Genomic DNA, 14383 nt, shown 5'->3' on the forward strand with positions numbered 1-14383 from the left:
GCGTATCGGGACTGCGATTAATCGATTCCTCTCGCAAAATTACGTCGGAATAGTGCCTTCAGAAATTGATTGCAGCACTTTTCAGAATCGTCGAAATTTTCGCCAAAAATCCAAAGGGGTAAGCCTTACTTTTTTGGTCATTTTCGGAGCTGAAAATTTTTCGTCTCGGAATTGATTTGTACGACCATCTTTAGAGTCATTGGACCCCCAGGAACTCAGAAATCACATGAAAAAGAGCGTCGGACGAACAGCAGAGAAATGGCGATGAAAATTCTCCGTTTTTCGGCTGTAACTTTTTAGCTATCGCTCGCAGCGTATCGGGACTGCGATTAATCGATTCCTCTCGCAAAATTACGTCGGAATAGTGCCTTCAGAAATTGATTGCAGCACTTTTCAGAATCGTCGAAATTTTCGCCAAAAATCCAAAGGGGTAAGCCTTACTTTTTTGGTCATTTTCGGAGCCGAAAATTTTTCGTCTCGGAATCGATTGGTACGACCATCTTCAGAGTATTTGGACCCCCAGGAACTCAGAAATCACATGAAAAAGAGCGTCGGACGAACAGCAGAGAAATGGCGATGAAAATTCTCCGTTTTTCGGCTGTAACTTTTTAGCTATCGCTCGCAGCGTATCGGGACTGCGATTAATCGATTCCTCTCGCAAAATTACGTCGGAATAGTGCCTTCAGAAATTGATTGCAGCACTTTTCAGAATCGTCGAAATTTTCGCCAAAAATCCAAAGATGTAAGCCTTACTTTTTCGGTCATTTCAGGAGCCGAAAATTTTTCGTCTCGGAATGGATTTGTACGACCATCTTTAGAGTAATTGGACCCCCAGGAACTCAGAAATCACATGAAAAAGAGCGTCGGACGAACAGCAGAGAAATGGCGATGAAAATTCTCCGTTTTTCGGCTGTAACTTTTTAGCTATCGCTCGCAGCGTATCGGGACTGCGATTAATCGATTCCTCTCGCAAAATTACGTCGGAATAGCGCCTTCAGAAATTGATTGCAGCACTTTTCAGAATCTTCGAAATTTTCGCCAAAAATCCAAAGGGGTAAGCCTTACTTTTTTGGTCATTTTCGGAGCCGAAAATTTTTCGTCTCGGAATCGATTTGTACGACCATCTTCAGAGTATTTGGACCCCCAGGAACTCAGAAATCACATGAAAAAGAGCGTCGGACGAACAGCAGAGAAATGGCGATGAAAATTCTCCGTTTTTCGGCTGTAACTTTTTAGCTATCGCTCGCAGCGTATCGGGACTGCGATTAATCGATTCCTCTCGCAAAATTACGTCGGAATAGTGCCTTCAGAAATTGATTGCAGCACTTTTCAGAATCGTCGAAATTTTCGCCAAAAATCCAAAGGGGTAAGCCTTACTTTTTTGGTCATTTTCGGAGCCGAAAATTTTTCGTCTCGGAATCGATTTGTACGACCATCTTTGGAGTAATTGGACCCCCTGGAACTCAGAAATCACATGAAAAAGAGCGTCGGACGAACAGCAGAGAAATGGCGATGAAAATTCTCCGTTTTTCGGCTGTAACTTTTTAGCTATCGCTCGCAGCGTATCGGGACTGCGATTAATCGATTCCTCTCGCAAAATTACGTCGGAATAGTGCCTTCAGAAATTGATTGCAGCACTTTTCAGAATCGTCGAAATTTTCGCCAAAAATCCAAAGATGTAAGCCTTACTTTTTCGGTCATTTTAGGAGCCGAAAATTTTTCGTCTCGGAATGGATTTGTACGACCATCTTTAGAGTAATTGGACCCCCAGGAACTCAGAAATCACATGAAAAAGAGCGTCGGACGAACAGCAGAGAAATGGCGATGAAAATTCTCCGTTTTTTGGCTGTAACTTTTTAGCTATCGCTCGCAGCGTATCGGGACTGCGATTAATCGATTCCTCTCGCAAAATTACGTCGGAATAGCGCCTTCAGAAATTGATTGCAGCACTTTTCAGAATCTTCGAAATTTTCGCCAAAAATCCAAAGGGGTAAGCCTTACTTTTTTGGTCATTTTCGGAGCCGAAAATTTTTCGTCTCGGAATCGATTTGTACGACCATCTTCAGAGTATTTGGACCCCCAGGAACTCAGAAATCACATGAAAAAGAGCGTCGGACGAACAGCAGAGAAATGGCGATGAAAATTCTCCGTTTTTCGGCTGTAACTTTTTAGCTATCGCTCGCAGCGTATCGGGACTGCGATTAATCGATTCCTCTCGCAAAATTACGTCGGAGTAGTGCCTTCAGAAATCGATTGCAGCACTTTTCAGAATCGTCGAAATTTTCGCCAAAAATCCAAAGGGGTAAGCCTTACTTTTTTGGTCATTTTCGGAGCCGAAAATTTTTCGTCTCGGAATCGATTTGTACGACCATCTTTAGAGTAATTGGACCCCCAGGAACTCAGAAATCACATGAAAAAGAGCGTCGGACGAACAGCAGAGAAATGGCGATGAAAATTCTCCGTTTTTCGGCTGTAACTTTTTAGCTATCGCTCGCAGCGTATCGGGACTGCGATTAATCGATTCCTCTCGCAAAATTACGTCGGAATAGTGCCTTCAGAAATTGATTGCAGCACTTTTCAGAATCGTCGAAATTTTCGCCAAAAATCCAAAGGGGTAAGCCTTACTTTTTTGGTCATTTTTGAGCCGAAAATTTTTTGTCTCGGAATCGATTTGTACGACCATCTTCAGAGTATTTGGACCCCCAGGAACTCAGAAATCACATGAAAAAGAGCGTCGGACGAACAGCAGAGAAATGGCGATGAAAATTCTCCGTTTTTCGGCTGTAACTTTTTAGCTATCGCTCGCAGCGTATCGGGACTGCGATTAATCGATTCCTCTCGCAAAATTACGTCGGAATAGTGCCTTCAGAAATTGATTGCAGCACTTTTCAGAATCGTCGAAATTTTCGCCAAAAATCCAAAGATGTAAGCCTTACTTTTTCGGTCATTTTAGGAGCCGAAAATTTTTCGTCTCGGAATCGATTTGTACGACCATCTTTAGAGTAATTGGACCCCCAGGAACTCAGAAATCACATGAAAAAGAGCGTCGGACGAACAGCAGAGAAATGGCGATGAAAATTCTCCGTTTTTCGGCTGTAACTTTTTAGCTATCGCTCGCAGCGTATCGGGACTGCGATTAATCGATTCCTCTCGCAAAATTACGTCGGAATAGCGCCTTTAGAAATTGATTGCAGCACTTTTCAGAATCTTCGAAATTTTCGCCAAAAATCCAAAGGGGTAAGCCTTACTTTTTTGGTCATTTTCGGAGCCGAAAATTTTTCGTCTCGGAATCGATTTGTACGACCATCTTCAGAGTATTTGGACCCCCAGGAACTCAGAAATCACATGAAAAAGAGCGTCGGACGAACAGCAGAGAAATGGCGATGAAAATTCTCCGTTTTTCGGCTGTAACTTTTTAGCTATCGCTCGCAGCGTATCGGGACTGCGATTAATCGATTCCTCTCGCAAAATTACGTCGGAATAGTGCCTTCAGAAATTGATTGCAGCTTTCTTCAGAATCGTCGAAATTTTCGCCAAAAATCCAAAGGGGTAAGCCTTACTTTTTTGGTCATTTTCGGAGCCGAAAATTTTTCGTCTCGGAATCGATTTGTACGACCATCTTTAGAGTAATTGGACCCCCAGGAACTCAGAAATCACATGAAAAAGCGCGCCGGACGAACAGCAGAGAAATGGCGATGAAAATTCTCCGTTTTTCGGCTGTAACTTTTTAGCTATCGCTCACAGCGTATTGGGATTGCGATTAATCGATTCCTCTCCCAAAATTACGTCGGAATAGTGCCTTCAGAAATTCATTGCAGCACTTTTCAGAATCGTCGAAATTCTCGCCAAAAACCCAAAGGGGTCAGCCTTACTTTTTTGGTCATTTCCGGAGCCGCAAATTTTATTTGATCCCCTCTCCGTTTCTTCATATCGTCTGTTTGCTCACACTCTCAATGAACAATCGTAGATTTTTCAATCCTCATGACAAAATGCAACCGATGATAAGAACCACCGACTCAACCACTTGGTTCAGACAGAATGGAAATTATAATTTGAGTGATAAATGAGGCTTGTTTGCAAGTTTGATAGAGGACGGGAAATCGTGAAGCAATGCTTTGTGGGTACAATGAGAATTTGTGGAAATATAGCATCGTTTTATTCATATAAAAAGGAAAAATGATTACGGCAAAAACATTTTACAAAAATAAGATTATAAATATAAATTTGGATGGACACTTCTTGTTGTGTGTATTCAGTAATAGGTGCATGTTTGAATACAGTAGTAATAGACTAATATGTATGCATACCATCCGATACAATGTCGATCACTACAAAATTTTTGTAACTGTTCCATCTTGGTAAATAAATTTTCGATCCCTTTTGTTTATATAATTCTAATTTTATACATTCCGCTCGACTGGTATTGTATTGTACAAATACAAGTATACTACACAAAAATTAGGATCGTCTTATTTTAGGCCTTGGTCATTAAATATCGAACTCGAAATATTCTTTATGCTCACTTGATACTATATTGCTTTCGGGTGAGCCACTAAATGAGATTCGCAGTTTCGACTTTAAATTCATTTATGTACCTCGATATATTTCCTGATCGACTGCCGTTTTTCGAACGTGATATCAAGGCTGATACGAATATAAGGAAATTAAATAGTTGGGATGAGTTCAAAATTTAAGATAAGACGATCCTCACAGCATAAAACTACACACCCGAGATTGACTAATTATGCGTACATGCATAGGTAGTATTCGCAAATCTTGTCATGTTTGGCACGCCCCATATATGAAATATGTATATTGCTGTATATACCTATATGTTTTACGTAAATTTATTATTATTGTAGGCATTAATAGTATGGTACATAAAGTAGATGTAAGAATCATGCGTTTACGTGCCCGCAAAACTTTTGAATACGATTTAATTACTACATGTTAATTCGAGTTTCTCCCTCTTCAATCATGGCATTGCGTAATTATTATTCATCATTGGTGCATTACCGTTTACGGAGAATTCAAAGTTTTTCCAGCGAGAGCTGCCGCTTTAGAAAGAACGATTTGAATATCCATGGAAGGAAAATTCTGTAAAAAAGTTAAATATAAACTTACTTCAATCAAACATCCTGAGTTTCAATTCTGAGTAAAAGATACTCTGCGAATAATCTTATTTATTTGAATGAGACGATTTCAATTACCTGTAATAGTTTAACGTTCGTGGCAAAATCACCAGCTAAAAGTTGATCCCTGAGTAATCTACAAGAAATACGTCCATTACTTTCTTAGATTGTATAAATCTTGCAGATTTTCGATAATAACCATGACGAATACATACAATATCATAGCGCAGCAGATATGGATGAGAAAACTGAATCTGTTTTCGTCTGCAAATAATGAGTCCCAAATTCTCATGACATCGGGAAGTGGAAATTCTTGAGAAAGTAGAAGCGTCAACCACCTACAAGAAAAACTTGTCTCAGAAATAGCAATCCTGATGAAAATTCAATACTGTTTGTAAGCGTGAATAAAAATTTTACCTGAAGCTGTAGTACTGGGGGCATAATTCTTGTTGATTCAAGCGCAACCAAACATCATAATCGTGGTCCTTAACTTGCCGGGTCAGCTTTGTCATCATTGAATTTATGCCGAATTCAGCTTCATCCAAGGACTTGATAAAGAAGTCACGAATTTCTGCCATTAAATTAGTGAAGCAAAAAAAAGTGTCAGCCTCTGCGTACTCTGAAAATATAAAATGGTATCACACATTGAATAATTGACTAGATAAGCCAAGAGAATTCAAGTGTATGCCTCTTTAAAAAGTAAACCGACCTCTCCATTGCCAGTCAGGATCGCAAGCGAAGGCATGATAAATTGGACCAACTATTTCGTTCATACCCTGTACATAACCTTGGCCAGGATTTAATTTTGCGTAAATGAATAAAATCCTTTCCAAGACTTCCCAGTGAGCCTCACCTCCTTCCGATAGTGGGGCATAATCTTCAACCGCCTTTCTGACCGAGACTGCTATCTAAAGATTTGACGTAATCAGATTTCAGGGTAATTCGAGTAGGATTTAACTTATCAAAGGTCATAGTTATCTGAACATGATCGTACTGTACCTGCTAATCTCCGCAATAGTGAGAATCGGAAACACAAACAATAATAGGTAACTTTAACTGCCGCTATATTTCTACCTAATAAGTTACCTTATAATATAAATAGTTACCTTGGTTATTCCCAGCCCTTTTCTCTCCACGTTAGCACTTTTCAAAACCGTGTGTTGGACTCTTCGATGCAGACGCTTTACACCACTGGTATTGACAATCGCTGTGCAGGGGTAATCTGTGCCTTGTTGAAAAAATGATATGTCTGGGCACAGGCGTCTGGATCAGAGAGCAAAATATTGTCAAAATCAATCAAAAAGCTTTGTTTCACATTCGGACGGTTGGTTGAGGGATTCATTTCAAGCACTGAATAAGTGTCGACGTCTACAAATATTTTTTCATGACTGTGCAGACTTACTTCTACAACGAAAAACTCAAACTACACTAGGAGCCATGCACTAAAAAATATCAAATACTAACCTGACGTCTTTGTCAATTTGCAATAGTACTTCATTGTCTTTGAAGAAAGTCTGCCATTTACTATCCGGGTTCAAGTTCAAAGGATGGTCATCGAAAGTAACGTCAACTCTGTCACCATCGTTATCGGACTCTCCTGGCATCACGATCAAATCTTCTACAGAAGTAGCATAAAATTTACATTAACATTACATTAACTCTTTGTTACAAAAAGCATCAAATAGATAGATTTAGCTTTCCTCACCGATGAAAGTTCTGTATAACTCTCTCTTACGTGTCAGAGTCTCTGACCAGCTCGCTTTCGTGGGTGGTAGGTAGTTCAGCAGCAATTTCCAGCATAGCGGCCTCAGTCCACCTTCGTCCGGAATTCCTTTGTACGAATTGAAAATACAAAATTACAACAGAAAGTTTGATGATAGTAATGATAATAAAAAGATTAGGTCTACAGATTTGATTGCGGTAAGATTCTCAATATTCGTTCTCAATAATAACAGTTGTGCAATTATGTTTCTATCAAACAGTGCATACCGTGAAAGCATAATCTTCTGAGATTCGAAAGATCTATTTCCTCGGATTTAGTGATCTCCTCGTAATCGCTTAACCTAAAAATTTCAAAAAGACAAATAAATATTGTGACTTCTTAGTTCGCTAGAGAACGATTCAAAACTTGAATCGTGATATTATTACCTCTTCCTTAGTATGCTCATTGTCTCTGGCATGTGGACAGTCAATGGCAGATATTTTTCCCTTATCAGCCTGGCCTGTGTGTCAGAAGGGGCGTAATTAGTCCGTCAGTCACGTACATAACCTTTGCCTCATTTGTTCAATCTTGTACATTCCATGTGGAATTGCTAGACGCCATGTTTATTCATGTTCTTTGTTAAATTTTCCACGAACCTCACAACGCACAATCGTATCTTAACAAATATTCTACACTTAATATTATTTGAAGAAGATATACGACGTAGATTCCGTGCCTTATGCTACTAACCAAAGATATATTTTCACGAGGTCACATCTCTGCTCGTATGCTGTCCCAATATTGTTGAACCAGAGCCGTGTCACAGCGAATATCAGTGACAGTAAGTTTCCGCCTGTAATCTACTACCCCAATTACATTCGTGTAGAGCGTGACGTAGGCGCTAGGCGCTTTGATTTGCAGAGGGTGTAGGTAATGTAGGAGCAGTGACTTACCATCATTCTGAGGCTTGCAATGAGCCGGACGGGATAAAAACACTGAACTCTGTAGATAAAACAGAATCTAGAAGGGTTCACCGACAGGTAGCAGCAGAGTAAACGATTCAAGCTGTCGTATGCAAAATGTAATATTTGAAAAGCTCAATTTTTTAGAGTTGAGATCAGAAAGTTTGACAAAATTTGAAGAGATCATTTAAGATAAAAGTGCAGCTTGTATGATTGATTGTAGAATATAGATATTTCGAACCCAAAATCTTTCAAGATGTAAAGTATAATTGATCTCAATGGCAACACGAGTAACGTGCTATGCAATTTATTGCACAATTTATCGTAGATTTCGTGACATTTATTCCGTATTTATATAGACAGAATGGGACTGTTTTTCTTACTGCACCATCGAGGTCAGCATTTTATGGACTGTTCCGGAAAACTGGTGTTTATTACGCGGCTATGTGTCTGCTTATTACGTTTTATCACCGTCTCTACATAAATCCTATCAGGCGATATGTCATTTCACATATGAGTGAAAAGATCGTAATAGGGATGTTGTACGACATAAACAAACATTATACATACACACATACAAGTATCTTCGTTTTTTCGCCGTTAAGAGATGAACGTGGATAGAATTGGCGTTTATTTTTGGAGTTACCGAACGTCTTGATGACGGAGTTGATTTTTATTTCATATACCGTTAAACCTTGATTGTTGTTTTCCCGATATTGATCATGCAGTGTGCATCTTTCAATCATTAGAAGTAGAATTCAAAAAAGAATAAATTTTCTGACTGTCAGTAGTTTCGACGCCTATGAACTAAGTTTACCTCACACCTGGGCAAAGTACACATGCATACACGATTCGCACATTCGATGATTTGTTTTCACACGACTTATAATTTAATCGAATTATTATGATTAGCTTCACGTGGCTAAGTAGATTGCATTCATATTTATCCCCTATCACATACATGTATGTATGTGCGCTATCCGTGGACGTAAATAACCAATTATCGTTCATACTCCATAACAACAGTCAGCGATATTCGACCAGGCATGTACAGATCCTTTCAATTTCAAATTCACAATTTCAATTTCAAACTGGATATATAATATAAAGAAACAGGGGAACTGAAAAAGCTGAAGGGAGCCAAGAACGCGTTAGAAGCTCAGACATTTATACAACTTATGCAAATTAAATAGGAAACTCGAGCATACGTCCGGAGGGAAATGGTAAAAGGTAAGATTGCAGAGTCGACGCGTTATATGGCTACGACATTCGTACAGCTGGTATACATATGTAGGTGGATTTTTACTTAAGAAGCGAGTGAGCATGAGAAGGTACCGCTTGTGCTGCTTCTATCTCCTCGCCTTCACCGGCCTGAGACAGAAAGGAAGGTAGAATTTTCAAAGCGCATTGCAAAGTAATTGAGTTTGAAATCCTGAGCGTATAGGTATATGTCAGCAAGGTGCAGGTCGTACAGACCCATATATAGAGTGCAGTGAGTAGAGCAGAGAATAGCTTCCCTCAGCCCCCCAGGCTTTGGAGTAGTAGAATTTTTTCCATGGACAATATACTTCATTTGGCAGATGCATTCGCCTCTCTCACGAGCAGGACCTACGAAGGAGAGTAGAGGAGAGGAGAGGAGGAAAGGAAACCATAAAACGCAACATTGCAGGACTATTAGTATATACCTATAAATGCAGGACTCACCTTCGGAGCCATTTTCCTGCAATAATATTTTAGCACCGTTGGATATAGCGAAATACGTATCGTGCAAGGCGAACGATAAACAGACAGACGTCCAGAATGATACGTTTATTATTTATTTATCCACTTCTTCTTGTATGAATACGTTGGTGTAACAGCTGCTGCCTACGTACGCATTATAATTCTCCTTTATACAGATGCAGGCTCGCTGTATAAGATGTAACCTCTGCCTTGAGTCATGACCCTGCGGGATGGCCTCTGGCGAAAATATTCTACGAATTGCGTAATCCTTAGCGTGGGGGATTTCTTTATAACATTTTATGTATATATGTATTTTTGTATTCGTTGTTCCACCCTACATCAATAGCCTGTAAGTCGGATGTAGGTAGGTCGTTACATATAAATATAAATCAAGATACAATTTTTTTCAATACGATTTCCACTGTTCATAGAATTACTGGAAGAGGACGGTTTTTTTAAAATAAGAAGTAGCATTGAATGAAGATCGGTGTATTCAAATTCACATATTTTGGATCTCACTGTCAGCGTAATATGTGTCTATCAGCTGTGCAATATGGCGTCGCTACCAGCGATCAGCTGATCGTTTTAGGTCAATTATGCGAATATCTCGGTACAGAGAACCTTGCGTAGGTTGTCAGCCTCTGATTATCATACATTAAATAGATAAGGAGCTAAATAGATAATAAAAATACGACAAAATACAGTTTTCGTAATAAAATGTGACGTTTTTTGAAGTAGTTCTAGTCGACTCTGTGTGATATTTTTGGATGCATAAGATCTCAAAGTCGTACCGATGCACCAAACGCAAGTACGATGATACTGATGTTACTCTTCTATTGCAATCGTGACGTTGACGTATGTTAAAGCATTAAATAATTACGTACCCAGAAGGCTTAACGAGGAAATGAGGCTCTGACAAGTGTTTCGGTAAAGAGTCTTTATGATTATCGGGTTCACGGTACGCGAACACACTCTTCTCTCTCTCTCTCTCTGTCTCTTTCGTTCTCTCTATTTCTCTTTCTCTTTCACTCTACCTCTCTCGGAATGCGCTTCATGTGAAGGCGTTCATTGAGAATGAAACCAGCAGCATTCCAGAGCCAGTAGTTACGCATATTATGCAGATCGGCGTACTCGTCATCGAGTGTAATTATACTGCGTAAGCGAGTTTAATAATATAACATAAATATACTAGCATAACAGCCCTGGCATGACAATTATACTATTATTATTATAATCTCTATAAACCTCTCAGTGAAGGTGTATTTCTTAAACGAGCCTCCCTCCCCCTCGCGCGTGTAATGAATAACTGGAAAAAACTTTTGAGTGTAGATAAAAATTTGTTTATCATATTTTAAATCACTCGAAAGAAGCTTCGGTCTTGTTTTCTTTATATTTATATTTATTTTACTAACGCGGCTTTTGCCGCGCAAATATTTTTCTTACAACGTTAAAACAGATGGCTTCACAAACACATATATTTTACTTTGAACTTCAAATACCTCGGCCACTGCAGATACCCAGTTATTACCATATTTTATATTCCTACTCACTATCGGGTTATACACAAGTATTATAACTTGACAGCATTGTAATTTATAGCATATTAAATAACGATGCGGAAAAACAACTACTAGCTACTACAAAAATGTTACGTAGTAATAGGCTCATGCAAAGAAAAAATAAAAAAATAAAAAAAACATACACCTCGCATAATTCTTCTTCAAATCAAAAGTAACCATCACGGAGCTTCGCACTCTAATTGAAATTGGTTTCGGTGTATTATCGATGGCTCTATATAACTTCAGAGATGAGCATGTATGTATGTTTGAAGGGATTGAAATAGATCGTGACAAAGTTGCGAATTGATTCGTTGAAATGAATTGACAGAGTCTACATTCGGACGAACACATACTATCAAGGTACATAAAGATACACGTATGTGTATCTGCATATATATATATATATATATATAGGTATGTACGTAATCTAAAACCTGCGCTCGAAATTTCCCTCGGATGACTAAATTCAATTACGAAGGATACAGAAGCCGGAGAGTAGGTACGTGTCCTCTTATAGATATTCACGTACGTGATTTTGCGGGGAAATTAGAACGCCGCTTTGTAAGAGAATTTTCGACGGTATCCTATAATCAATGCTAGACCAATGATATTAATACACAACAAAGTGAATAATGATTGTCCTGATTCTCACTCCACCCTCACGTTTTCTCCGCTTACTTGTTTATACACACCTTCTACCTGGAGCGTCAAATTATTGCGATGTTGCAGGGGTAGGATTGGTTAAACGTTGGCCTTCTCATTCTGCAATGGATCGTATTGGGGCTTTCGCGAGGTCTTCTGGTCTTCTGAAGAGTAGTTACGAATTTATCGGTTTTTATCAATGATTTCAACCCCATGATCCGCGCCCTCGTCAAAGAGCTGCTTGCACCGCATATTTTCGTTACATAATATGCGACGAGAACTTACGGGATGTTTATTTTTCCCTTGGTAATATCAATATTACCAAGGGAATATTGATATTCTCAAGAATATCATATGCGAAAAGATGGTACGAAATCATTTCACCGCTGATATTCGGGGCTGGAATCATTCAGCTCTTGGTTCAACATCCGCCTGAGCGTATGATGTCATGTATGTTGTTATAAATGTAATAAATTACGGAACACTTGAAGCGGCTCGTAAAGTTCGACTCTTGAGTCTGGGTCGCGATCAATGCTCGGCTTGTAATATCCTTACCCACTTGAAAATACTTTGAATGTCTCAATCCACCCGTTTCACGTAAAACCGTATATCATCCATGGCTGAAGCTAAGCGAGACAGACGTACTGATCATATTACCCGTCACGTGGCGATCTTATTCAATGGAAATATAAAGGTGGTAAAAAGCAACCCCAATAACTCCTCATTCCTTTCTGTATTTTGTGCTATGAAGATACGTGGGAAGGTCTGTGTACGGACCCGTGGTAGGAAAATTCTTTTCTTTCCTCACTCTGTTACCTTTGACATAACTGATAGCATTGATGTACAATTGTACGATTTTATGTACGAGAAAAATAAATCTATGTTCGTTAAATCACGGATAGTGGCTTCGCTGAAAATACTGACGTCAATGTGAATAGATATGGATTCCACTTGAATACATTGGTAGCTTTGAATGTAGTTTGACCATCGGCGACCCGTAACTGGCGAAAAAAAGTCATATCAGCACCGATTATGGTTATCGCAATCTCGACCGTAGTATTATTCATTCTGGTAGAATGTTAGGTTTAGTAAACGCTCAGAGGATACAGAGAGGAAGGATTACGCCTCAGGAATCCAGCAGTATATTTTTAGCCCCAGTCGTTAAACTGATTTTCAACTTAGACGCATGATTTTTCGCTTTCAAGTATGTATTCGGTATTTTATAATCATTTCTTACGACGTGTAGTTACGGCTGTTTTTCAATCCTGAAACAATAAATTTTGAAACAGTAATTTTGTAAAAATTACTGTCTGTCACTAAAATATCATTCTTGTTATAAATTTTTTGCCCTCTCTGGATTTTGGATGGAAAACTGGTAGCGCCGAAGTTTTGTAAAAACGTAATATTGAAGAACCGTTTTTCAAACCCTCAGATGCACATAAAAGGTCAGTTTTGATTATTTTGTACATCATGTCGTGTATCAAAACGTCTCATACTCAACTCACGCAATATGTCGAATTTGCAAGCCGTGCTGATCAACTCACGACTCGCTGACTATGTATAAATGTCTTAAAACGCACGTGTACAACCCAGAATGATGTTGAGCAGCGCGAAAGCATGAGAGGAGATATAAACCACTCAAAACATTTATTACTTCTCGAAGAATTGCAAGGAATTCATCCACTCCACTCGACTCGACTCTAGCAAGTGAATTGTACAGCTGATATGTTTGTATTCTCCCAAAGCGAGAACCTACGCTTTGCATTTGGCAAGGCTGGGCGTCTCTACGAGGGCATAAAGATATCGCGTAATTCAGCTTGAGCGTTAACAGGATTATCGAGGTTTTATTCTCCGGGGTGCGAAGCCTAATATCCTCTTTGCCACCTTCGTGTGGTTGTCCAAAATTTTTATACGTATTCACGAGACCCTTACGTATGTATTGCTTAACGAGCAAGATGGCATAACAACTCACCCCTCGACCATGAATTCTGGTTAAAGCGATGTACATACATATAACGCGATATGGAAGCAACGTGCTAATCTTGCATAAAAGCAGGAAAGTGCCAAGGTTCGCGTTTTCGCCCCTATTCAATTAATTGAAATCTTATTACCATTAATAAATCCTTATTTTTTATTTTATAATTATCATTATTTTTTGTTTTTTTTTTTCACCCGTGCGAAAATTCCTCGAGCGAATAACAGTAATCAAGAGATTATAACGAAAAGCTATCAAACGAACACCTTCAAGCGAATTTGAAATTAACCTAATTATTACAGCAGATAATTTCTTACTCAATTTTCGGTAACCGTATATCTGGATAAAACCTTAAGTAAGGCTCTTCCTCGTTCACTCTCTCTCTCCTCAACTTCATTACACTGCGTCAATTCGCAATGGTAGAAAGCAGATACTCTGGCCAAAGTGGAATTCGTTTGGAGTGGACAAGTGACGGGTGTGTATGGGTGTATCCATGAGAGGAGACCTTTTTCTCGTGCACAAGTTGTACGTATAGTAAAAGTCTCTTAGCCAAATCGAAGCTCGATCGATGGACGATACCTGCAATGGCTGTGGCGATTTGATTCCCCATTATGCAGAATGTTTCCTCGGATTCTGAAAGAGTCGGCCGCATTTTGTGTGCGCATCTCACGTATCATTTTCATTCCATT

The 14383-nt window shown here is 39.2% G+C and overlaps 1 protein-coding gene across 2 annotated transcripts; it reads right to left on the reverse strand.

Annotated features, from left to right (window-relative positions):
* Window positions 1–4139: 4139 nt before the first annotated feature.
* On the reverse strand, window positions 4140–7666 carry LOC124405559 (TBC1 domain family member 13). 2 transcript variants are annotated; one of them, XM_046880575.1, is made up of 11 exons: window positions 7281–7666; window positions 7122–7195; window positions 6838–6963; window positions 6597–6750; window positions 6239–6395; window positions 6132–6134; window positions 5842–6040; window positions 5550–5751; window positions 5348–5470; window positions 5211–5268; window positions 4140–5097 (listed from the first exon to the last, which is right to left on the reverse strand). In XM_046880575.1, the coding sequence occupies exons 1-11, from the start codon at window positions 7310–7312 to the stop codon at window positions 5020–5022; spliced, it is 1206 nt and encodes a 401-aa protein (XP_046736531.1). In that variant the 5' UTR covers window positions 7313–7666; the 3' UTR covers window positions 4140–5019. The 2 variants fall into 2 exon arrangements, with proteins under 2 accessions (XP_046736531.1, XP_046736532.1); XM_046880576.1 differs by lacking the exon at window positions 6132–6134 and having other exon boundaries at window positions 7281–7664.
* Window positions 7667–14383: the final 6717 nt, after the last annotated feature.

This window comes from Diprion similis, chromosome 4 (genome assembly GCF_021155765.1).
Source record: "Diprion similis isolate iyDipSimi1 chromosome 4, iyDipSimi1.1, whole genome shotgun sequence".
NCBI classification, from domain to species: domain Eukaryota; kingdom Metazoa; phylum Arthropoda; class Insecta; order Hymenoptera; family Diprionidae; genus Diprion; species Diprion similis.